The 26,886-nt window shown below is 41.9% G+C and overlaps 2 protein-coding genes across 3 annotated transcripts in view; one reads left to right on the forward strand and one right to left on the reverse strand.

Moving 5' to 3' along the window:
• On the reverse strand, positions 1 to 26,265 carry YY1 (YY1 transcription factor). Of its 2 annotated transcripts, XM_074583993.1 has the most exons (6): positions 25,268 to 26,211; positions 15,600 to 15,762; positions 6,032 to 6,092; positions 3,359 to 3,517; positions 2,817 to 2,887; positions 1 to 2,227 (listed from the first exon to the last, which is right to left on the reverse strand). In XM_074583993.1, exons 1-6 carry the CDS (start codon positions 25,962 to 25,964, stop codon positions 2,089 to 2,091), a joined length of 1,290 nt encoding a protein of 429 aa, XP_074440094.1. In that variant the 5' UTR covers positions 25,965 to 26,211; the 3' UTR covers positions 1 to 2,088. The 2 variants fall into 2 exon arrangements, with proteins under 2 accessions (XP_074440094.1, XP_074440095.1); XM_074583994.1 differs by lacking the exon at positions 2,817 to 2,887 and having other exon boundaries at positions 25,268 to 26,265.
• DEGS2 (delta 4-desaturase, sphingolipid 2) overlaps positions 25,259 to 26,886 on the forward strand; it is a 34,559-nt gene continuing 32,931 nt past the window's right edge. The window contains exon 1 of the mRNA XM_074583996.1: positions 25,259 to 25,382. The gene's annotated coding sequence lies outside the window, so the exon portion shown is untranslated. The remainder of the gene's footprint in view (positions 25,383 to 26,886) is intronic.

The raw sequence follows: 26,886 nt of genomic DNA on the forward strand, positions 1-26,886 counted from the left end.
TTAGAACTAGACTGAACTGATTTTATTTCCTTCCAAAAAGAATAGACACTAATTTAACTGTACACAGAATTTAATTTAACTATAACTATACAAGTTTCAGTATACTGTCCTGTTCAAGAACTGCTTATATTAAAAAAAAAAAAAATACTGCCAAAATTCTAATGCATACTTTACAATTAAATGCCCCATTTTTCTTTCTACCCCTAACAACCTCAGACTAGGGCTTGCAGTGTTCAGATTAATTTATGTACAGGTGAAAATTCCCTTGCTCTTAAGTGTAGTTTTGTTATTACCCATGCTTTTCTCCACTGCCACCAAAACTGGACTCAAAAGTAAGTTTTTACGGTATTAGCAATGAAAAATATGAAGAACCTTGTAAGAACAGAATTCAGAAAAAGATTAACAACAGTTTTTACTATAATAAAATATGTCACATCCCTCTAAGAAGTAATATTTATGCATTTCTGTGCATATTCTTATGTTTATTAATCCATCACATTTTACTATAGTATCTGCAAATTTCTTTGAACACTTGAACAAGTGAGTAGTGACCACTTTTATCTAGACCATCAAAACTCCATCAAGTGCTCTGAGAACTCTTCAGTTCCTGTTTTGAAGTAAAAGGTGTCCGGTGAAGTTCCAAGAATTGTCATCATGGTACTCAGTCAGACAAGTTAGCCAAAAGAAAAAAAAAAAAATAAAAAAATTTTCTTTTTTTTTTTCCCTGGTACAACCACTTAAACCCTACCATTCCCCGACTTTCTATTGTTATTGCATTTAAACCTCAGAGATTCCTTACCCTGACTAAACAAAGGTGTCCATTTAGCTATTTACTGTACTGTTTTAACTAATTGCTGTCCAGGCACACTGAAAACTGCCCACTACACTGCCAAGTCTCCAAATCCACCGTTCCAGTTAATGGAAGTCTAGGTCACTCAAAACCAGAATTAGAGTCACCAATTTTATTTAGGTAAACCACCTGATGTGGCATTATCTGATTTCATCACAAATCATTGCAATTGAATGCAAAGTAAAGGAAACTTGAGTTTATTTAGCTTCCAATTTCTGGGAGGTCAAGAGGAACGAGGATTGCTCTGGACAACAACAACAAAAAAAAAATAGACTGTGCTTACAGATCATTTTCTGCCATATTCTTTCTTTAGGACCACTGTTTTATTGTTGCCCTTTCTATTACATGGGATGTACATATTATCAGGTGTTAATAAAAGGTCAGTGCCTGTACAATACATTCTACAACTGAGCACCACTTTCCGTAACTGAACAGGCAAAGAAATTACACTGAACATCAGCATCTGGCAGTATTTCTCCAAAAAAAGTGACTAAAATGGGTTTAAATTGATTAACACTATTAAATCACATCTAATATTTGATACTACATGATTTCATTACAGCTATACGATACAATTATACAAAATGTGTTAACATCAAAGAATACAACCAAAATTAAGATAGCAAACAAAACCTATATAACTTTTTTTTTCTTTACAGGAAAATACTTTTGAAGTATGCATGTAACTGCCCATTCTTTTAAAGAAAATCTACCGCAAGCAAGTTATCACCCTCCAGAAAAATCACACATAGCATTACTACGCATATCCCCAAAAAGTGTACAATATGCACACTTGGAATACAAAATTAAAAAAATTGTAAGCAACAGGTGAGCTTCATATTTATAAGAATGTGAAAAGAAGTCCAATTTTAGCACTGTTGTATAAAGAATTGTCTTTTTTGATGCAAGTTCATGAACTGACCCCTCCGGTTGGGGCCACACTTTACAAAACACCGTGTTCTTGAAACGGGATTACAGAGCAAGGTAGAGCATCTTAGCAACGTCACCTTAAAGTTTTTTTTGTTGTTTTTGTTTTTGCTTTTTATTTACTACTTATCAAAACACGTCCTTTAGGTTTGTAGGGTTCTTTTTTAAAATTCTTTCCTAGAAACAATATACAAAGGGGAGGCATATTTATTTCCAATTCATACTCCTGTAAGATGCTTTGAGTTCAAGAACTTTCTCTTCCAACTTTCACTGGTTGTTTTTGGCCTTAGCGTGTGTTAAGATGTGAGATTTCAGATTAGTTGATTGCGCAAACTTCTTATTGCAGCCGTCAAATGGGCAAACATAGGGCCTGTCGCCAGTATGAATTCGCACATGTGTGCGTAAATTGAAGTCCAGTGAAAAACGCTTTCCACATCCTTCAAACGTACACTGTTGAAAGGAAAAGACATACTCCATTAGCTAATGAAATAGCACTCATTTCAATCATTGATTAAAACAATACTCTTCTTTAAATCACTAGACTGCACAAACATGAAGCTAGATGCTGAAGGTTATTGTAGGTGAAGCTGTGGACATCACTTGTAAACTGCATTAAAAATAAAATGAGCACTTCAGGTTGTTCTACCACAGTAGTATATCTGTTTTCACAGAGGGAAATAACTTACAGCTTGCAAGCAAACGCTTTCACTAAAAACACCTTTCTCTGCATCTAAAACAGTACTTTGCTATGCCGCACTAGAAAATAGAAATAATGTTTCAGGTCAGAATTTCCTCCTTTCAGTGATAATTTGCTCATTTTACCAGCTTTACTTTTAAGATGGGCTTGGAATACAAAGGGCAGCACATTTAGCAGTAAATACTCATATTTACCACACAGCAGATCCAGCATACACACATAAGTGAATGCCTCAGGACTGCAAATCAAGTTTCTGAAATAATTTATTTTTAAAAAGTCAACAGAAAATACGTATCTTAAACATGTACTGGAGAACACAGATATGCTCAAGACTATGAATACCTGTAAAGAAGATTTATAAGGAGTATCATAGGAAGTAGGCAGGGGACCTCTGGTGGCAGAAGCTCACGTGACTTGATATGAACGGAAAGAGATTCAGTGACTACCATCATTTTGCTAAAAACTGATTTAATACCCACTACTGAAAATTAGTATCATGAGTCAACTGAGCAAACAGCCCTGAATCTCAGTTGTCCACACATACTCAGTTGAAAAGATAATGAGGAGAAAGAGACATTTTCCTCACTCAGTAGTAACTGCAGACTTCATTTTTAAAGCAGGTAACTTTACATCATATTTTGGCAGATGTATATATATATATAAAATTTGCTAATTTCTTAAAAAAAAAAAAGCCCACGGAAATAGTTAAATGATAGCCGAATTAGTTTCGGGGTACTTCCAATTTTTAGGGTGATCATTCAGTGCCTCATCTGATTTCAGAAAAAGACATAGTAACCCCAAAGTCATATGGAAGCTAGGTTACAGTTACAGTCTACACGTTTACCAAATGAATTGTGGTACTTATGTCTGGAGGTTAACAATACCTGAAAGGGTTTCTCTCCAGTATGAACTAGCTGATGTCGCTTTAGTTTCGAGCTCTCCACAAAAGCCTTGCCACATTCTGCACATACGTGTACTCGAGGGCCATGAGTGTGCAGGTGCTTCCTCATGGCAGAGTTGTCCCTGAACATCTTTGTGCAGCCCTTAAAAAGAAGAGGGGAAACTCAATTAGTAGATAAGCTAGTTCTGATAAAGAAGGTTTAAATACTTGTACTGTAGCAGATAAAAATGCTTTTATATCCTGAATATTTTCCTAAAAGTTGGCTCTGAAAATGAGACACCTCACATTTATTTAAAAAAAAAAAAAAAAAGCAATACCAAGAAAACCAATCATTTGAAAAGTTGACAAAAAAACAACCAACTAAAAAACCCAATCCCAAACAAAAAACCCCAAAACCCTCTCCTCACTTAGTATCATGAACCAAATGCAGTAAAATGAGTAACAGGACAGTATCATGGAGAAGATGCAGCTGAATAAACCAAACAAAAGCAGTTACAGTTTCAGTGGAAAAAAACCAAAACAAAACAAACACAACCCAAAACAAAAAGGACAGAATGATAATTCACGGATACCTATGGTATATTCTTCAGTGTGCTATATTCTGAGTACTACAATATACGATATAGTCTCTAATATACCACAGATTATTCTAGTACCAATTTGTATGTGCACCACTCCATCTTCCAACATTCTGTCCACTTCCTTCTCATTCCTGAGAAGAAATGGAGCAAAAGGGTTTCTAGCATGTGAGAGCTTACAGAAACTACCTTGTCCAAACTGGCAGCAGCAGATTGATCACTACCACCCTGAGATATAAAGAGACTGCCACTGCTTCCACAGTTTAAACCTATAAAGTGATACTAAATAAAGTAGGAGAATCTCTATAAGTTAGTGCCAACTCAACCTAAAAGCAAAAGCTACTCACATTAACTCAGGTACAGCATCGTAAATCTTAATCTGGGCTCCCTGCTGCATCAATAAAGGAATACTACTTTTGATTCCAGAGTACACTTAAGCCAGCAGCGACTTGGGGCTCTCTCTACCTAATCTTTCTATATATTTTTGTCACCTTTTAGCAACAATCAATAGACATCTATCATATGTTTTATAAATGTCTTCCTTCAAGGTTCAAAATCCCTCACGGAATCCTCTTCTCACAGAATCCTCTTAACAACCGTAAATTCTATCTGTACTCCAAGTGATGCTGTTTAAACCTAAATAAAACTAGTCTAACTTAAATAAAACTTAGTCTACCAACATCACTGTATCATGAGACGTAAAATTCAACAACGGAATCTAAAGGAACATTCAATTGCTAATCTTAAATTCCACAGGCTTCCTCTTTGGAAATAACTTTTTTCAAAACTAATAACCCCATTTAAATATGCTTTATTTCTTAAAAAAGGCGGAAATACCACCTTCAAGAAGAGTTCTCTCTTCAGGCACTAGAATTTCTTTGGCTGATTAAAGTAGTGTTGTGGCACCATTAATTGCACGCAACAGAACTGGGTGGGGCAAAGTGCCACCAAAATAACCATACCATCCACTTTTTTTTGCATTTATTTCAAAGCCTGCTTGCCTCTGACAGGAGCAGTTCTATCTTCTGCAATATTTTTCTTTTCTAAATTGAAGTCATAAATGCACAAAGCCTAGAAACACTAGAAGAGAGAAAATAGAAAGACAGAATATTCTTTTTTCCCCCCTGTTCAGATGAAGTTGAGGCCATGAAAAAGCAAATCAAAGAAATGAAGGCAGCGTTCCTCTGTATTGTAAGGAGTAACTGTTTCCGTATCTCCACATACTATACAATAAAAACATGACCTTGTAGAACGTGAAGAACTGGAAATCAATAAAATCACAAAGAGGAATTCAACAAATTCCTTAAGACTCTGGCTCTCAGAGAGAGGCCTTCTATTCATGCTCTCTAATGTGTACTATTAGCTATCTGCCCTCATTATTTGCTTAGGCTCACACTTATCTAGACCAGAAGCCAGCAAGATTGTATTTGTCCTTTTTCATTACAGACTAAGTCAGCTAACAGAAGCTCTACAAAAGCTGGATAATGCAGTAAAGCTAGATGTTACCAATCTAGGTGACTGGCAACATTTATTCAAGACAGAGGCTTCCCCGCTACCAGTGGATCAGAATCATATCTCCAAGATGCCTCTCTCTCTTTCAAGATGATGCACCTTCCAGTTTTGTGGAATGTAATTCAGAGTCTTCTAAAAATGCTGACTTTGGCATCTGCACCATAAATTGCTGATTCCTGATCTAGACTCCAAATCTGTCATAGTTTCCAAGCAGAGGATATATAGATCTTAGGAACGTACTTTGAACAGCTCTCAGAACATTCTTTCAAGTATGTATTCTTGAGTGGCAGGAAATCACAACAGTAAAACCAGCATGTTAGGGACTGTGCATCATGGTTACCAGAAGATTAGGGATGCACTAACCTTAAGACAAGGAAGGGGAATAATATATTATTCGGTGAAAGGTTTTTAAAGAAGCCTCTAAAGAATGATAACTAAAATACAGTTAACGCAGTGTAGTCCATTAAAAGTAGAGATATTTTAGTTATTCATTTTCAAGAGAAAACATCGACACAAAATTCTGGTCTACAAATTACTATTAGTCAGAAGCTGAGCAGTTCACTTACTTTGTGTGGACAAGCTATCGTTCGTGGAGCATCATCTTCTTTAATTTTTCTTGGTTTCATTCTTAAAGACAAAAAAAACCCAAAACCAACACGTTAGTAAAAAGTATCACAGACAGCTCTTATCCCCTACCATAACGCGTGCATTTATTCGCTAGTATTATGTGCATCAGTAGTACTCAGTTCAATATTTTCAAAACCTTCATAATAATATTAACAGCATAATTTGGCATGTGGAAAATTCAGCTCTTTCAGAAGGACCTATCAAATGCAGAATAAGACATTTAATACTACCTTCCTAGTCCTTTGAATATGTGGAAGTAGAGGGATTTTTTCTGACTTACACTAATTGTAATTAGGAGGTTTTATTTGAAAATTCCGTTTTTGTTGTGCCAGTACCCATGTGGCCTATTGATCTTCACTTCCTCTCCATCCCTATACCAGGACATGAAGGACAGAGTAGCCTCCATCATTCTTCGGTATTTTCACCACACAAGACTTCAGAAGAAAACTCTACAGAAGCAAGGAAGGCAGGCAAGTTGTGGAATCCAAACAGTCAGCGTTAGGCACCCATTATAACCACAGAAATTGCATTTATTCTTACTTTTAGCTCTTGTACACATGGATTGCACTCTTGGCAACTGACAAGCAATCATCTATTTACTCTTGATCACTGATAGGGATCTTCACTGCTATGAGTGCGCTTAATCTCCATCGACTACAAAAGGAGCCCAGCAAACTATTGCTTGCATGTGTTATGTGTTTCAAAGACTCCCAGTATAAAACAATGTTAGAACAGTCCTGCTGTAACAACCACCTGTCTGAATGCCAGAGAAGAGTCAGCTGTGTGGACACTATTGCAGGAAAATGCACTGCACTTTCACCTATCTTTATTTCTCAAACCTGTAGTGCCGTCTTTAAAAAAATCAAAAAGAAATGGCTTATCTCTACCTTATGGTGGGGGTAAGTAGGTGTAAATACATGCACCTCATACAGCTGGAAATTCAGTTATCTAAGCAGTGAGATTTTGTGCATTCCAAAACTTTGTTGTAGCAGGGGAGCTAGTGTGTTTATGTGAGTTCCTGAATGACTTGTCCTGGTAATATGGTACCAGATAGTTTTGTATGACGAGGTAGCTACATATCATACCACATCTATAAATTAAACAAAAGGTTTTCTGGTGTACTCTCTAGTTTCAATAAAACAGATCTGAGTGGCTTGAATTTAACAAAAGAATTAGAATTATTAGAATCCCTATTCTTAGGAGAGGAGTCTGTTGCTATCCAAGACAGTTTTAATCCCTATGAGTTCAGTTCCTGGAAACAGATATGGAAGAACATGGTTGGGGGAACAGTGTGGCACACATGTACTTTTTTAAATGCATTTTTAATAATTCATCTGAGAATGACTAAACAGCCCCAAAAAACTTCTTAACATTCAAAACAATTTCCAAGAGCTGTAGGGAAAATAAGCTAAAATCCCTCCAATTCGACCACACAAGCATTTGTTTCCCCTTTTGTCTCCTTTGTCACTGCCACATTCCCACATGTAAGGCTGAAATTCACTGTTTCACCTGCCTCCTTCATGTAGACAGATGACAGAAGACACCAAGGGAAGGATTTGGGAGGCTGAATTAAAGCAAGAGCAATGAAAAACCTCCCAGAGAAGTCCTGAAAACTGGATCCAGGAAAATCTTCTTACATCTGCCAGTAGAGTCATATGTGATGGGAGAAGTCTCCTATGGCTCTGTAGGCTATCATTTGTCCCTCAAACAATCTGACTCCTCTCAGCATTGCAGACTGAGTGATCAGATCAGACAGTCTGAGTGATCACATAGGGACTAAAGCACTTGACAGTTAGCCACTTCACAGCCACAACATTAAAACCCAAGGATTTAGAAGCTGCATTCGTTCTTTTCTTTGAGTGGACACTTAGGAAACTCCTGCTGGCTCAGCATCTCCTGACTACACTGAATACGTACAGTGCTAAAACTGAAGAACAATGCAGTCTCCTGCATGGTTAAAAATACAGATGTGACAAGAATATGGAAGCTGGAGAGGATCATATCCAACAGTCCCCTCATTTATAGACACTAACAGCGCCTAGAAGATGGGTGTAAGGTATTTGTGTTGACAAAACTCCTCTCGCACCATCGCCAGCAGCATACCTAAACATTTCATCAATTTAAGGGCAGAAACATCCTGAACACAGCAAACCGTATCTGTTCCTGTAGACCAGCCTCTTTATTACCTTAATCTTCCCGATAGCTTTTCTTTTTCCAAGACTACAGAGCAATTTAGATGACCTTATTCATTAGATTTAATTTATATCATCCAGTTGGAATACAGAATGATTGTGCTGTGTTTAGTTTATGCAGCCTCTTTAAGTATTAAATACCAAAATCCGAACAAGTGACTGGGAGTAACCGACTGACTACACTCCCCAGTGACATTCTAGACTGATAGTACTACAGGTACTGAGGCTACAGTAGAACACACACACACAAAAGCTTTCTTGCAGTACCTCTACAGAAAGCTTTCAACTACCCTTTGCATGGGCTTCTCCTTATCATATCTCTGTGATTTTTACAAAAAGAAAAAGCACAGAAATGAGCGTCTGTTATGCCACAATGGATGCACAGAAGAATGCTTTGACAAGACAGGACATGAGAGAACATATCACCATGGTTTAATGCCATTAGAGAACAAACACCCTTAGGGGACAAAACTGGTGTCAAAACCACCGCCTTTACTTCTAACTCTATCAACTTGTTAACATTGACTGAGTCATTCCCCCAGCCCAAAACAATGCAAAAAACTCCTAGGCCCAAGATCTGTGCCCGTGACATCATCAGAATGATTAAAACCACTATTGTTCTGATGCCTTAACCGACCACCTGTAAAGGGAGAGACCAGACAGAAAAGGAATCACTAACAAGAGATGTGGTAAATAGCTTTAGTGGGCAGTGACTGCAATTTTTATTTTTTTTTTTTAAACTTGGCCTAAGACCCCATTGATGTTGTGTTAAATCAAACTTGTAACTCTTGTGTCTTGTCTCTGGTATTAAGTCAATCTTTGAGAAAGAAATGCTGCAACAGCATCACCTGTAACAGGCTGCTGAAGTCGAGCGAGAGGGAGAATACCCTGGCCAGTGTAGTCAGGAAGCTGCTAGATCAGTGTTGTCAAGAAGCTTGAGGAACCAACCACAGCTAACTGGGAGGTCAGACACGGGACAGACTGGAGCTTCAACACACACCCTACATTTTTCAGTTCCGTGTCTGAGCAGGCACATCACATTATGAGCGTCCACTCTGGAGTAAACTGACTTTTTCATTTTCAGGGTTTGTTTCTGAAGTGAGGTGTATCAGCCCAGCAGTAAACTTGAATGTAAGAACACTTAGTCCCTATTGACTACAAAATTATAAAAAAGTTTATTAGCTAACAAAGGTGCAGATTTTTTTTTATTTCTTGTGGGAGTAGGGAAAGCGGGCACTTTAAGCTTAAAATGCAGAACAAGACTGTGTATACGCACGACATTCCACAGGCAACCAAGCTATTCAGGAAAACAGAAGCAGACAACAGAAGAGGCAGCAAACAGTGTCCAGATTATGCCTCAGTGCCACAGGCAGCAAGATGCTGCTGGGCCCCTTGTACACTTGGATTTTTAAAAGCATGAGGGTACATACACCACGGGCACAGCTACAACAGATCATTTTGTCCAAAGTGTCATCTTGTTCTGTAGAATCCGTATGGGACAATCACTAAAAGAAGAATTTAAAGACTTACATATTCAAATGTATTAGAAAAAAAAAAGATTTTGGTCTTACTTTAAAATTAACTTTCTGCAAAAGGAGACCAGACTAGAACTTGGGCTGTTGATCTTAATTACACTGTTGCAGGTAGCTCTTGCTGGTGGTTAGACTTTTGGCTCCCACCCAGTAGAGCATCTCTACCAACTCCGTCCAAGTTTTCTTAGCCTGAAACATTAACCAAAAACAGATCTCTAACACATACCAGTACTTAAAACAGCTACAGACACACACGCTAATACTTCTGAAATGGCTGCCTTTGCAGAAAGTCAATTTACATGGCAAGACCAGAATTTTCGTTTCTGCAGTGAGTTCAGATGGGCCATGCCTAGCAGTAGCAACTGCAGGCTAGCTAACTGCGAAAAACGGGAAAGTGTACCTTTTGGATCAAGGCACTGGGACGCTGCGATTGAAGGCTAAATCTGTTAACTTGTATTGGAGGGGTGGAGGGAGGGAACTGGGGACAGCAGAGGGAGCAGGAAGGTGTGCAACCCAATATCTTCACAGAATGAGCTCCATAAAAGCACACTCTCTTATCCATGCATAAAGAAGACTGAGTGGAATCACAAGTATTAAACCACTCAGTTCCTCAAAATAAAGAAAGCAACTCTGTCACTGTGCAGTATCAGAAAGTAACAGCTAACTGCCTCCTTTCATCTACACAGCTGAACTGAAAGAACTGTACCTTGACAGAACCAATCCCCACCCCAAACCTCTGTCAATCTCCACAACCTATTATTGTCCTGTAAATAGATACAATTTTAAAAGCTAGCCACAGAAACAGTGTTAAGGCTAGGAATAAAGGAAATCCTTAAGTCAAAAGACAAATAAGTGTAGACTTTCCTCTTTGTTCTGTCATCTCCCTTTTTTGCCTCTGTTAAACTTCTGTGTTCTCACATCCTTTCTTCTCCCTCTATATGTAAATCTAACCTAAACAGCATTACTCTCTCTCAGGCAACTCCTCTGATACATCCTAGGGGTTTCTGATGACCAGCAGTGATATTCACCTGTGCTGATGACCACATCCCTAACAACAGATAGAAGAGGAGGAAGTTATTCTCTGTCAGCAGTGTCACTGCCACTTCTGATCTGTTTCCTCCCTCTGCCATTCCCCTTGTACTGCCCTGCTGAGGCAGAAATAACATGAATGTCATGGCCCCACACTGCTGAAATAATTCCTTTGTACTAAAGACTCCTGGAACTGGCTAGACTGGCTTTTGGATAAATAGACAAAAGGGGAGTGGTGCAAGGTGTCCTAGGCATCTATCTACAACGAAAGAGCCCACAGCCAGTGTCTTACCATGCTCCAGTCACAGGTAGGTAGGAAAATGCCATAAAAAGAAAAAGTTTTCTTTCACTCTGGCAAAAAATAATTACTCATTTTGTTCCAGTTATGAAGACTATCATCTGTCTAAACAGGGGAAGTGACCTTTGCAGCATGGTACAGAGCACGAGATTTTCACTCCCCCCAAAAAACCACTTTGGGTAAAGCAATTGTCAATTTACTGCCCTTTAAGCTTCTCTGTAACAAGAACAAAACCAGTACAAAAGTGTATACCTTATAAAGAGGCCTAAGTCATAAACCTAGGCGACCAGAGTGCTTTGTCACTTCTAAGAAGGGTGTCCGATTTCAAACTTCAATGCAATTTCCTCTTCTTTGTTTTCTAACCATTTTGGAAAGCGGATAGAAAGGGTGGGCAGTCCTCACCATGGCTCTCCTTCAGAAAAGGTACTAAGATAAAGCCATAGAGTTTTTACCACTAGGAACCATTACTGTGCCAATTTCCCAGCTGTAGCATATTCCCCTCTTATTTGTTTTACTGATGTATCTCTTCTGCTGTCTTTAGCCAGTTCAGTCATGTATCTGTCTGGACAGCAAGAGGGAGGGAGAAGACAATCAGGGATATCCTTTTTAGTGGCTTTGTTTGAGGGAAGGTGCCATATGCACCAAGTAGAAATATGTCTGCTACTTCCCCAAGCTTTTATTACCAAGCAGTTACGACTTCTTCACAGCTAACTACAGAATTACTTATCATCAATTTAGACTTGGATGAAACATTTTATTTCACTTGAAGGGATTTCCAGTGTCCCAGTCAAAGGTATCAAATGGGAAAGTGGTAATTTATTAGGTTTTACTTCTTTCTGAGCAGATCATTCACAACTAACGTTCCACATTCTGATATGATTGCCTAAGAGAAAACCACAATTTCTTTTTTTTTTTTATAGCATTTTTAAAGTGTACTAGAAAAAATGCATGAGCCCTACAATCGAACCAAATAACTTGTAGAAGGCGATAAATTACACAACCAGGTATAATTTACGGTCATGCGTCTATGCATTACCGAACACATCTTAATGTTCTGACACAGCCTGTTTATTCACAGTTTTCAATAGTTTTAGAAAAGCATTTCCAGGAAAAGCTGTAAGAGTTCCAGTTAAGGGATCCTGATTCCTGCTCCATGACTCAATGACAAATGCAATAAAAAAAAAGTGGCAAAAGACAACTGTATCACAAGAGACACTGTAACTGCTCGCTCTGCTAATGCCACCTAGCTGCTGAGCAGTAGTGGTGTCCACTGCAGATGCTAAATTCCTACAGTTTTAATTATTTTTTTATTATGAATCGATGCAAGTGTCTTAGCCAATTTATCCTTAATCAAAATAAACTGCAGAGTTATAAACAGTTAATCTAGTCCGGTTTTGAGTAGCTTATTTCTACAAATGTATAGTGAGATTCTTCGAACTACCTTAATGAAAACAGGAAGGCAACCCAAAACAACTTGCTCCCAACTGCATAAAATACATTTAGCAGACAGTTTTACTAGCCAGTTCACGTGGCCTGTGCATAATTTTTTTTTCAAGTCATCAGAATACAAATTTGTTATTCGAAACATTACTCACAACACGTGATGTGACTTAATAAGTTTAGAAGTTAACAGTTTCAACTTCATGTTCCGCTCAAAGTTTCCATAATACAGCTACTGAGAACTTCAAAATTCTGAATTGTAAAGCAACCAGCAATGCTTGAAACTTTCACAGAACTTTACACGAAATAAACATGTTCTTTTAGCATGAGCAACTGTATTCCTAGGACCTCCAAACCCAATTCCAGCACATGTCTGCTCAGTTTTTTCTCCCAAGTTGCCCTGCAAGTCTTCTAGAGATACTGCACACAGCTACCTAGATCAACAAGACAACTGATCAGTATAAAAATGGGTTTGTAGATACCAATGCGTTAATTCATGTTATTGGCTAAAAGGAGTCTCTTCAACACAATATACTGCGAGAGGACCAAGACTTTAAAAAGCAATATTCAAACTCTAATACACCTCTATACACAATCATTTAAGATCTAACATACAACTAACACCATTTTCTTTTTCATTTTCCTCTTTCTTTTTTTTAAAGGCATGAGTAGGAAAGCTAGATGGTCATCGATTCTGACCAAGAAATCAAAAAGACTTTCTTAAAACAGAAGATGCTTTAAATTTTCACTTATCTACAATTAAGCTATCAGAAAAATTCTTCGTAGGTTTTGGGCAACTTGGGGATATTGCTAAAGGTGATGTCCCCTCAAGTTGCTTACTCTACCACCATGTATTTGTCTTCTGACTGAAGTGGATTACATTTTATCTGCTGTACAGAAATATATTAACAGAAAAGAGACTGTACACACAGAACTCCATCTTTCCATCATTTGCTACGAATTCTAGCCCTAGAACTTCCTAGAATGTTCTATCATGAATAAAAAGTGGTAATTTTAAATTACTGCCAGCTGCCACTACTTTCGCAACAGAAAACTAACTAAAACCCAAAGGTGCAGTACATTTTACAATATTAAGAAATATGCAGACAGATCTGCTAGAAACGATCTGGTCATTTCAAGAAGCCCAAATCCTGGCAACCATTTCAAGTATTCAAACCAATCTGGAGAAAAATACTCAATATCTGCATGGAAAATACCCCATGAGAAACTATTTAAACTTCCTAACAAAAGATAGCTATTCAGTACTTAAACATTTAACAGAATCAAAGGTTTCAGCGTGTTTTAAAATAACTGAGAATACCATTCTAAGCATGTGATGAGCAGAAATGTCTAAGTAATGTTTTAGAATTAGAACACTATGTACACTCAGAGTATCACTTAAACATCTGCTTTCACAAAAAAAGAACAACTGTATTAAGCTTTCAGCAGGTCTCAGAGGAAAACACAATCATTTTTTCAACAAAGTAAAACAAATAACAATAGTATCAATAGCTAGAACCACCTACTACTTTATATAAAACCTTGTTTTCAGTTCTTCATGATGTGTTTTTATACATTTCCAGATCAGATAGCCTGAAGCAGGGAGCAAGCCCTGCAAAACTATCTTACTAGCAGCCTTCAAAATCCATAGTACAATGGCTTTACTGAAAATAACTACGGGATGAGGCTGTGCTGGCAATCCTCTGGCACAAACGCACTGAAGAGTAACAGAAAAAGCTTGTAAAGAGCAGCAAGACCAAAAAGGTGAAGCAAGAGTAGAGGTACACACTGGACACCAAGAACCAACTAACCAAGAAGCCAGACCAGAACGTGTGTCAACAGTCCCTGCCATCTAGCAACTAGCTGAAAAACCCAACGGTAAAAAAAAAAAAAGTGCACACTACTCCCTCTATTAGCTGACCCAGTAAGTAAGAGTAATAACACGTGACCATCCATCTGCTCCAAGTATCAGAATCGCACACCTGAACTCTGAAGAATAGCCAGCTGGTAACTGAAAAATTATGAAAATAATGAAAGTGAGTGTAGCTTCATACATATGTTTTGCTTTCAACGTAAGAAAAACTGATCATTGCAGCTGCAGGAAGCTAACAGTTGTGCTCAAATATTTGGAGCCACCAGCATTAATACTGCCCATGCACTGAGTGGAGAAGCACTCCTTTAGTAATTACAAGCACACGCACGCAAAGAAGGGGAGCAAGTAAATGCTGCAAAGGCCACCCTCACGTCACAGCTCCTAGGTGCCCAAGTGGAGTTCTTTGGTGACCTCACGGCTGCCCTCTGGTGGCCGCTCGGCAGCAGAGCCAGGGACTCTGCGGAGGCGGGGGGTGCGGGGGGGAGAGACACACGACACCTCGGTAGAACCGAGCTCCCGTCACTTCACCTCTATTTGAAAGTAAAAGTCACCTTGTAACTCAGGTCAACGTATTGATATGCAAACGAGCTCCAATTCTGATTCACTAGAGGAAAATCCAAGCAGTGTAGTTATCAGTTGTGAAACTGCAATTATCACTGGCACTTAAAAGTGCAAGACACATGGCTCCATTAAAAAAAAAGAAGTTTAAGACCTACAGCTTAAGAAGAAGCAGGTGAAAAAGAATAGTAAGCGGCTTTACAAACAGAATACTGTAGTCTAGCTTTCTGGTACTGAACAACCTGAATGCAGCATTTCACTTATCCTTTGGTGCTGAAAAATCTAAGGCTACTCACAGGAAAGATATGTTCTGTCATGTCATGTCAAAGATGCAGTCTGTCAATGTATTTAGGTCCTGTCTTACCCAACAAGAATTAAAGACAAGAAGTCACTGCTGAATATAAACCCCAGTTATTTTATCATGGTATCAGCTACTCTGTTGATAATTAAGTCCCTTGTTTTAGAAAATGATTAAATGGAACAATAAGCCAAACTAAACCTATCATTTATTTTGCCTAACAGTTTCATAACTAAACCAGTGAAGAGAAAAAGATTTTACTTTGAAAATCCTTTCTTCCTACTTACCTAGCAAATTCAGCCAGTTGTTTGGGGTCTGAGAGGTCAATGCCAGGTATTCCACCAGGAGGAAGTTTCTTCCCTGTCATGTACTCTGAGTAATCTGGAGGAGAATTCTCTCCAATGATCTGCTCTTCCACCACTGTTTCATGGTCAATATCTTTTTTATCATCTGAAATACACAAAATACTGAATTCAATACATACTAAAGATCAAAACAGCATGTAAGTTATTAGGCTGCATCTCAGTACAAATTCACTATTGATGTACACCTGAAAGAATACACTGCACTTCCAGATTTCCACACTAATTGTAAGGAGCAAAAAGACATCCATCCAGTTACAGCATGAAGAATACAGAAAGAACACCGTGGGTGAGGAAAAAAAGCAGAGGTCGCATATCTATTTGAACACAAACAAATAAGGAAATAAGTGGAACAATCCTATGAATGCTGGCTGCATTTGAGAGATAATGCAGTATTCCTAAAACAATGCCTAAATATTTAATTTCCTTAACCTCTTTTCAGGACAAACCTCCACCATACCCGCTGTGGATCTCACCAGCAGTCAGTAACCAAGCAAGCCTATCAGAGGAGTGGCAGATACTTACCATAAGACGTTAGGACTACTGATCTTTACTTCAGAGTCTTCACACTTCCTTGACCTCCAACAGAAATGTCGAGGAGGGACAAGAAATTTAAAAATAACTGCTAATGGGCTTCAGCACCTGCCCATAAAACTAGAAGTTTTTCAACACTTGCAGACAGTCTAAAAGAAAGTAAAAAACTAAACAGCGTGCCTCCACCCCAAGGGGTTTCTTCCGTGGCAGAGGCCAGCCTAAGCTCTTTCCCACTGCACTATATAAACAGCAGATTGGGATCATTCAGACCTCTGATCTGCACGAACACCAGCTCAGATACTGCTATTTTATCTGCTCTAGAGCTCCTCCTATGGATTTGTACTCAAGGACTGCGCAGAAATCAGATGGAAGACCTGCTGTTGATGCTACTCACATTCAGACCTCAGAATATGCCAAGACACAATGTTTTTTCTCTCCTCTTGCTATTTTATACCAGAAACCAGAGGGACGCAAAAGACAGAGAACAGAAACATCCACCTATATTCCTCAGTGCAGTACTCACACCAGCACCAAGCCTATTTTCCACCCTCCAATACACCTAGGAAAACAGGCGTATATATGATTGTAACTACTCAGAACTAAATGTTAATAAACTTGCCACTACACTACTTCTCCTACCCTGTGTATGGGGAGGAGAGTCTACAAATCACTTTATACGCAAAGGACTTGCAAAGTCAAAGTATTTACAAAAATATCAGCAAGTTTAGTGTTATGGGTAGTGTTTACGGAATGGAAATACAAGGTGGTAGGACAGAAATAGTTATTTCCCCAATTTAAACAAAAAAGCCCAAACCCCCAAACCTTAAGGCAGAAAACAAACGAGGCCACGTTTCCCCCCCCCCCCCCCATTAAACAGAAACACAGGAAGTAACATCACTCAGTCACTTCAGTTAGGAAAGAGAGGAAAAGACATATGCAAATAAAAGAAATATACTAAGGACAAATTTCTATTCAATTTGTAATGCCTGCTTCTAATGTTTGCCACTGAGCTATTTCTAGAAATGTTACTGCTAGTTTGAGGTTTAATCTGATCTACCAGATCAAATAGCAGTTCATGTGTATGTTCCACGGTGAAAGAGGAAAATAGACTCCAACACTGCAAAGACAGGAGTGTTAATAAAAAAAATACTATCTGTAGCATTAAACCGGGAATAAACTAAAAAAATGACTATTTGGACATTTTTTAAATTCTAATCTAGTTTTCCATTCACCACACTACCATTCAGTCTTTACCAGTGCTTTAAAGAAAGCAACTGAATTTACCTTAAGCAAGGATTATATGGTAAGTTTCACAGCACCTGCAGGAGTTACAAATTCATGTCAATAAACCTCCAATTTGGCAACAATTTGTTCTTCTAAAGAGCAAAGCTTGAGTAAAGATAATTAGCAATGCCTACACAGACAGAAAAGACATGATGAAGCTCAGAAGAGCACTGAACTTCTAGAACACTAAAAGTGATGCCTCTTCCACGCTGCAGACTAGAATGAGATCAGCTGCCTTCAATGTAGCCATTTCACGAGTGACCCAGAACTTCCAGTTTGACTTTTTGATGACATTCAGAACAGAAACAATTTTTCATTTCCTGCCTCAGACCAGATGCATGAGTCAACAGGGAAATTTTGTATACGTTCTGTAAGCTCTTCTTTCCTTCCCTAGCGTAAAGGCTCCTACAATGCTTTCTTGCTATTGGAGGGCCAAACTGAAAGTTGCCTTCAGTGCCTTCCCGAAAGGATGCCAACAGAAATCAATTCTACAGGATACTGGAGTAAAACAGGAAAAACCACGAACATATTGCTTTGGTACAGTAGAAAATGAGAGAGAGAATCCCTTAATATATTGGCAGTTATGTGAAAAATAAAAAATAATAATCAAAAAAATCAGATTTTCCTATACCAAAAAGACCCTATCTCTACAGCAGCACATACCTGCAGTTTTAAAAACTAATTTAAAGCAGAACAGACTCAACCAACACCATATAAAACATTTATCTGAAAGTGTTTTGTCAGCCTAACATCCTCCAAGGTAGAAGACCTGGTTCACACCAAAAGTCAGATACTTTTTCAAAAGCAGCAGCAGACTTCAGTAGCTTTTTAGTATTCAGACCATCCTATGACATTTGTCATTTCTCATTGAGAAAACAAAACAAAAAACCCCACACGCTTTTTTGGAAGAAGTTTGGAAGAACTTCACTTATGTCCCCTATGCACAGATTTATCACAAGTTTATTTGCAATGCCCTACCAACCTGGACTAGATAGCTCAAAGTTTGGAGGGTAAAGTCCAAGCAAACTTTCACTCAGGCTGAGAAGTTAACTAATATTCTCACTGCAAACAAGGCACATTGGACTGCTTGATGTTTTCTGCCTTCAAGTAAGTCCTGGTGCCCTCTACATCCAATTGTTTCCCCCTTTTCCCTCTCACAAAGCATCAGAAAATCAAACACACTGCATCCAAAGCAAAGCAAAACACAGAGACACAACCCTGAAATTCTGGTGACAGCTCTGGAAAAGCACAGTACGAATAAGGCATGGCAACTCCATGCAGCTTATGCCCATGCCAAGCTAATCTGGATGCCACCCATGCAAGCTAAATATGGACAGAGCCAGGGAGCCAGTCAGGAAAAGGAAATTAACTAATATATACTATCTCACCTGCTTTGTTTTGTCCCTTAAAACACTTGACAGTACAGCGTACTCAAATATAAGGCATGCTGCTTCAGTGTGTATTTAGCATTATTTTTATAGATCTAGTGCAGCTTTCTGTAAGGAACTCGGAACATAATCTTAGTCCCGTCTTCTGAAAGATACTGAAGATGTGAATGCATGTCGATTAGTTAACCACTTTATCTTCACAAAAACATGCACTACCAGTCACTGTAATAGCTATGCTCAGTATTTATTTGTCTTATAAAGCTGCAAAAATACTGATTTGTTAGGGACGCCACAGATACTCCCCACCCCCCCATCCCTCCGTGCCCAATTACATTAAGATAGATACTTAGTCTAAGTTGGGTTGTTCTATGTACCTGTTTAGGACATACCCATACAAATCTCCATGTTCAATGTCCTTCCATCTGCACTTCTCTCTCTACACAGGCAATACACATCTTGAACTGGATTTACTTCTGCACTTCAAAGCAAGTACATCAAACAACATTTTTTACTAAAAATCAGTGAAAGTTCAGTATTTTAGCCAGCCATATCTTTTGACTACCACTTAAAACGTATTTCTACTGGTGAAATAACCAGAAGTTTTAAGAGTACCAAGCCCAAGTACCAACTGCAGTAGGAAGCAGATTACTGGGATAAAACTAGTAACTGCAGATTCCATGTAACAGATCAATGACAAAACACGGTACAATCTGTTTCCCAAGACTTTATTTCATGTAGTTCTAGAATAGTATTTTTAAGATGACCCCCTTAACTCTCAGACCAAGAAGGCCTATCAGTATTTCTGCCTCACTTGTTCTCGATTTCAGCTGTTGTACTCCACTTCTACATCCTTAATTCTCCAAGCCGCCCTCCTCCTCTGTTACAGAGCAGGGAGGACATATTGTTATTCAATTAGTTTTCCCCCCGGTGGAAAATCAGGAGTGCAAAAGGGAACTCAGAAGGTACACTTGGTAGCAAGGCAGTGAAACCTAATCCTATAGCTTCCTCCCCAAGGTACCACATTTAAAGACATTCTGCTTACTAACTAAAAGGATGAACATAATTTAAGCTTCAATTTTCTTTTTATGATCACATGGTTAAACACATTTGTTTTTAGGAACAGCTGAAATGCAATTGCATGATAAAGGATGCATTCGGTAACTGTGCAGTACCAAGGCACTGTGGTAACAGCTTGGTTATTGCTACCACATTGCAATCTCCTCAGGCAAATTAGTTCATTGGTCATGTTTGGAAGCAAAAAACTGTAATTAGCTTGTTAAATAATACAGTTATTTAGCAGACACTTCTGAATGTTAAATTCGATTTGCACAGTATGTCATTTTTCAACCTAATCGGCTGCTAGGTTACTTTCCCTCTGATGTGCCTTGCGCACAGATGGAGAACAGCTTCTTCTTTCCCCGCGTCACCCATCTCTTATTTCACACTACTGAGACATGAACTGACAAAACCACCGCTTCTATCAGTAGTCATCATCTGACTTCAACACTTGTGAGACATTGTGCTGAAGCACTATGACCTTCTGAATCATCAGCATACAAGTGACATGGACCTTGCAGGGAAAGATCCAACAGAAAGTTAGAGAATTCTAATTTGAAGACATGGGCAAAGAGGCAACTTAAGCACAGTTGTGTATTTTACTTTCAAAACTGAAAGGATATTTAAAACTGCTGCAGGAAAATATCTACCTCATCCTCTAAGGTTCACTAGCAAAAACATCAGGGCAGACTCAATGCTTATGGATACCAAAATCCCATATCATTGCCTTAATCGAAGTCAGAAACAGATCATCATCGTGGTATTTTAAAGGAACCTGACAATCACTTTCTGCTGCTGTTATGAAAAATTTTCATAGAAGCAGCTCATTACCTATCTGTCATCATAAAGAATTTTGTCCATCCTTGCTACAGGCCCACAACTGAACTAAACGACTCATCTATCATTTATACTATGTCAGACAACTAGTCAGACAGCAGATTATTATTTTTCTCACCCCTGCAATCTGACAAAGTCAAATGAGAACCTCTTATTTTAAGACATTAGAAGGTGGGTTTTTTTAAGAGGTTTTGAAGAACCTTCTAGAAACCCAACATAAACCCCTTGAGTTTCCAAATACGGGTCCACTGCACAGGCTTCCTAGATTATCAAGACTCATGTTCCAACCAAACACGTAACTTCTGCATCTTTGTCTTTCCATATATCTAAGAATAAGATACTTGAGCAGTTTAACATTTGTAGGCAATGTTTAGTTTGGTTGTGCTATTTCAGCCCAAAGCTTGCAGACCATCCATGATAAAAATAGTTTAAGTCAACATCTATTTCAGGTGTTGACAGAATCAAGAGTCATTACCTAGAAGGAAATGCAGTTGCACTAATACATTTCTCCCCCTCAAAATTAAGCCCCAGCTGCTTGAAATCCCAGCATTTGTTGGAGCCAGCATTTCAGCACCACCTTCCCAAATGCTCCTGCACCTAAGAATCAGATTTGCAAGCGCGATCTGACAAAGAGATTTCTAATGATCCTTCCTCTCCCCCACCACTACTGTTTACCCAACCTAGAGTCAGTCACTAAAGAGAATAATTAAAGCTGAATCTAGCAAAGGCACAAATAAATTCCACTTCATAAAAACAATTTTCCTAGTACAAATTGGGGCGTCCCACTTGGAAAGCACCATTAACTATATACAATTGTTTAAATTCCTTACAGGATACCCCAATGAAAATAACGAGGATAGGTATTAGTATAGAGAAAACACAGTATAGGAACATGATTAAAGTATCCACCATATACACTTCTTCAACCCTTTCAGAAAATAGAATGTCTTTGTTCAGTTCCTATTTTCACACATGAAGAAAGGCAAATAATTCCATTCTGAAGATCTGGAAAGCTAATCTGAACTAGAACAAAGCATTCCTGTTCCAAACTAAACACTTAATTAAAGTAATCATAGGTCACAAGTTGGATATCACCATAGATACCAGGGTGATAAGAGAAGTTATGGTAAGTCTAAACCGTTGCCAACAACAATACTGCAACTTCTAAGTAACCCCGTAACAAGACAAGGATTGAGCAGTCCTGTTTTATCACATTGCTATATATTTCACAGATTATTTCTCCACGTTTCAAGAGGTGCTACCAGACTTGTTATATTCATTTATGGACAAAGACTTATGACTGGCTAAATTTGGTACCACCCGTGTATAAGCTATAAAATAACAGCACTAGAAAACAGTAACAAGTAATTAATTCACATTGTCTTCCCACACTGTGGTGAGCAAAGTGCCCTTGTTCCCAATTCAAATACCCAAGGACAGCAATATAGGGCTCATTGTTTTATCCTGATGCATGGCCTTATTTACTATTCATCTTTTGATAACCTTTTTGCTAAGCGTTTAAACCACACAGTCAATCACATCAGTGTGCAAGCAAGTCTTTAATTATGTCAAAATACAGAGGCAAAACTACTATCTTTGTTCAAAATAAAGTATGCTCGATTCTGCAGAGAAATTTTAGTACAACTGCCCTTTCGCAAGCCAGTAGTTTGTTCTGTTTGGGTTCCCCCACCCCCCCCAATTTGCTTCTTTTGGAATTTTTCTGGCAACTATTCCCCCTCTAAAATTGCAGAAAATAGATAATGAAGCCCTGGCATTTGACCACTTCAGACCACTTCTATAACATTCAATAAACTGTATAAGAGGCATAAAAGCCTACCCAGTAGGCTCAGTAAAACTTCACACCGCTCTTAACTGAGCAGGTTATTAGCAAGGGCTGTTAAGCTGAGGCGTGTGTGTGGTGGTGTGTGCACGCATGCACCCAGGGAGGGAAGGTCAAACTTTAATACTTTTCATTTGCGTATTTATTTTGCAATTTTGCCTTTTTTTTTTTTTTTTGGGGGGGGGCGCTTTTTTTGGCATTAAAAGTCAAATCAGAATAGGTATTCTGCATCACGGATATAATTGAGTTGAATGTAGCAATGCAATTCAATCTCCAGTAAATTACAAGTGGCTATCATTCCCACTGAGCTTGCATGGTCATGCTCATAAAGAACAAAACCACTGAAATCAATAGGGCTACCCTGATGTAAAAGTAGTGCATGCGGGAAGAGAATCAAGGGTATTGATTATACACATGCTTCACTTCAGTCGAGTAATAATCGGCATGCAGAAGCTCTAAGGAAGCATCCTATCAGGCACTCTGAATCCCAGAGTGTAAATGCATGCTAGAAATTGTCAATTGATCTCAGTGAGGTCCTGTATCCTGCCAGCTCATGAGTCATCCATCCACTTGCATTCAGCTATCTGAGGTTGCTTCCACAGACCAGGAGAGTATAGTAGTTCCTATTATCTTTTTTCTTTCTTGGATGGTCAATTCTAAGAAAAAAACCAACCCAGCAAGTGGATTTATTCAGGTTTCATACAAGGATACACAGAAACCTATAGAACCCCACCCTACTAAACAGTAATTGGGGAACTCTTAAATGAGTTAAACTCATTAAAGAGTCTTAAACTCTTTTCTGTTCATCAAGAAGCAGAGAACTTTGATCAGATTCATTGGGCTGTCAATCGACTATATACCAAAGGTGTCATATACTCTGTCAAACTTGCTAAGTAATTGCCTATATTTGAAAAGAGAGTAAAAATCAGCATCACCATTCTTTCCATCTTTCCAGACAAATGAATTCAGCCATCCAATACACTTTTCCTTCAACACTGCCCTTTCTAACAACTACTGGTCATTCACAAACATCACAGAGAGCAAACACTTCAAACTACGTCAGAAGCTTTAAGAGTACTGCTATCTTACTAAACTCTTTGAAAAAAAATCAAAAGAACACAAAAATTATGATATGCAAGACAGATTACCAACCTACTATTCAAAGACCACACGCCAATTTAAATATTACATGAACTCACACTAACTGACTGCATTTTTTTCCCACATTTACGTAACTTTAGAACAGAACTTTGACCACAGAGCCTAGGTGCCAGCAACAGATTTTTTGTAAAAAAAAAAAAATTAATTAAAAACCCAATGTGCCACAAATAACACTTTTTTTGCTGACTAAACACTCTTCCCTCCCATATTTTAAAGGGAAGGATGAGAAAATCGTGGCAGATAAAGTAAGTGCGAAGCGCAGGCGCATGTCAATTTTATTCCAAGCCCCGCAGATACTCTAACACATTCGCAAGATTTTATTCCCTTTAAGAGACACTCCCACAAAAAAAAAACCAAAACCCAAACACCAACTCCTCAAAAAACACATACAGTCTCACACAAGCCGGACTCCCTGCGCCTGTTTAAAGCTTTAGGCCCAGCCGAGGGAAAGCGGAACGCTCCCCGAGCGCCAACCAGAGATGGCTCCGTCTCTCCCCGCCGCTCCCCGGGACGGGTGCGGGCTGTCAGACCCCGGCTCCCGACAAGGCCACTTCCGAAGGGCCGGTTGTTTGTGGCCGCCCCCTCCGAGGCCGGCGAGAGGAGCCCCCGCGGGGGCCAAGAGGTGCTTCCCCCCCCTCCCCCTCCTTCCCCCGGCTTCGGGCGGGGAGGACCCACCCACACCCCGCCTGGCCAGCGCGGCGAGCCGCTGCCGGGCGGCCCCGGGGCCCACCGGGCGAGCTGTAAAACGGTATTTGGGGCAGACGGCCGGAGAACGGGCGGCGCTGGGGCGGGCGGTTCTCCCCCTCCCCCGACATAACGGTCGGGGCCCGCAGCACACGCCTCGATGCGGGGCCGCCGCCCGCCCTCGGCGTTAAAACGCGGCCCAGAAGGGGGACGGGGCGGGAAGGGAAAGGAGCGGCCGGCGGGCAGCCGGCAAGGCAGTGGCGGCCGGGGAGGGAAACGGGGGAGAAGGAGGACAGAGGGCGGCGGGGGGCGGCGGCCAGGGGAGGGAAGGAAGGGAAGGGCGAGGGGCAGGCGTGGAGCGAGCGGCGGGGAGCGGCGGCGGCAGCAGCGGCGGCGGGGCGGGGACCGGGGGGGAGAAGCGAGGAGGCTGGGTTCGCCCCGCACCCTGCGCCCGCCCGCACACCCCGCCTCCCCCTGCTGCAGAAACTACGCCATTGCGGCCTAGTCCGGCAGCCAGCGGCGCGCTGCCGCCCTCCCTCCCTCTCGCACCCCCCTCCGCCGCCATCTTGGCGACCGCCGCCATCTTTCCTTCCCCCCGCCGGAGCCGGGCAGGAGCAGCGGCGGCAGCAGCGCAGACCCCGCCATCTTTTCGGGGGAGCCGCCATACTTGCCCTGGCGATGAACATGGCGGCGCCCATCACACACATCAAAACATGGCCTCCCTTCAAAACAAAACTGTCCGAGCCGAGCCGGGCAGCCGCCGGCGGGGCCTGGGGCCCGGGGAGGGTGGGGTCCGGCCGCGCACTTACCCGAGGCCCACATGGTGACCGAGAACTCCCCCTCCAGGGTCTTGATCTGCACCTGCTTCTGCTCCCATTTCCTGCCGCCGCCGCCCTCGGCCCCGCCGCCGCCTCCCCCGCTCAGGTAACTCTTCTTGCTGCTCTTCTTGCCGCTGCCGCCCTTCTTAACGCGGCCTCCTCCGCCGGCCGAGGAGGAGCCGCCGCCTCCGCTCTTGCTGCCGGCGGCGGCCACGGTGACCAGGGTCTGCTCGATATACTCGTCCTCCCCGGCGGGGGCCGGCACCGGGATGAGGATCTGGTCCTCGAAGCCGTCGTCGGCCCGCAGTCCGTCCGAGTCGTCTCCCCCGACCACCTCCTCGCGGGTCTGCACCAGGATCACCTCCTGGTGGTGGTGGTGCAGATGGAGCTGTCCCCCGCCGCCGCCGGCCGCGCCGCCGCCCGCCCCGCTCGGGTCGCCGTCCGAGACCAGCGGCTGCAGGGCGATCATGGGCTGGTGGTGGTGGTAGTGATGGGGCGGGTGGTGCGGGCCGCACTCCTCGCAGCACTCGTCCTCGTCCTCCTCTTCCTCGTCCTCCTCGCCGCCCACCACGGTGGTCTCAATGGTCTCCACCGGGATGGTCTCCACCTCGATCTCGTGCAGCTCCACGATCTCGGCCGGCATCTCCGAGCCGTCCGTGGCGATGTACAGGGTGTCTCCCGAGGCCATGGCGGGGCGAGGCGGGGGGAGAGCTCCTCCGCGGGCGGCGAGGGGGCTCCGCTCCGCTCCCCTCGGCGGATGGTGGGGCTCGGGCTCCTCTCGCTTCTCCTCCTCCCCCTTCCACACAAACACCAGCTCCTCGCAGCCAGCGAGAAGGAGGGAGGCAGCCAGCCGCCAAATCCCGGCTACGCTCCCTCGCGAGACTTCCGCTGCTGCCGCCGAGACGGACCCCAGCCCCGGGAGGCCGCTGCCGCCGGGGCCCGCCCCCCGCCGCCGCCAAACGGCCAATGGCGTCGCGCGCCGCGCCCTACGCCTCACCCCGTAGCCTGTAGGGGCGCGCCGTGCCGCAGCGGCCCGCCCACACTTACCGCCGCCGGCCTATCACAGGGCGCTGCAGCCGCCGGGCGCGCCTCCCGGCGCTGAGCAGCCAGTCGGCTGGCGGCCGTCTCCCTCAGCCGCCCCGCCCCTCCCTCGCCCCGCCCCGCGCGGAAGCACCGCCCCGCCGAGCCGTCCTGGCCTCAGCCGGCGGTGGCTCCCCGAGCTACCGGCAGGGGGCGCCACAGCAGCCCGTCCGTTAAAGGCCGGCGCGCGGCCCTGTCAGCGCTGAGGGGGCTTCGCGCCTGAAACGCGGACCGGCAGCAACGGCCGCTCCCGGGCGCTTCCCAGCTGGGAGAGCTCGCCCCACGGCCAGCTGAGCAGCCGAACCGGGGCCCAGCCCTGCCCCGGCCGCCGAGGGCTGTCGGCGGGGTCCCTCTGCGGGGCGGGCGGGCCCCAGCGAAGCAATCGCCGGAGGGGGGCTGTCGGCAGGGTCGGCTTGTTTGAATTGTACAGTCGAACTGCTATTGGTGCTTAGGGATTTTTCTCTCTCCTCCCTTTTTTTGGGGTCAGTTTTATATGTTACATATTTATATATTGTGTAGATCACAGTGCT

Source organism: Larus michahellis, chromosome 4 (genome assembly GCF_964199755.1).
Source record: "Larus michahellis chromosome 4, bLarMic1.1, whole genome shotgun sequence".
NCBI lineage: Eukaryota > Metazoa > Chordata > Aves > Charadriiformes > Laridae > Larus > Larus michahellis.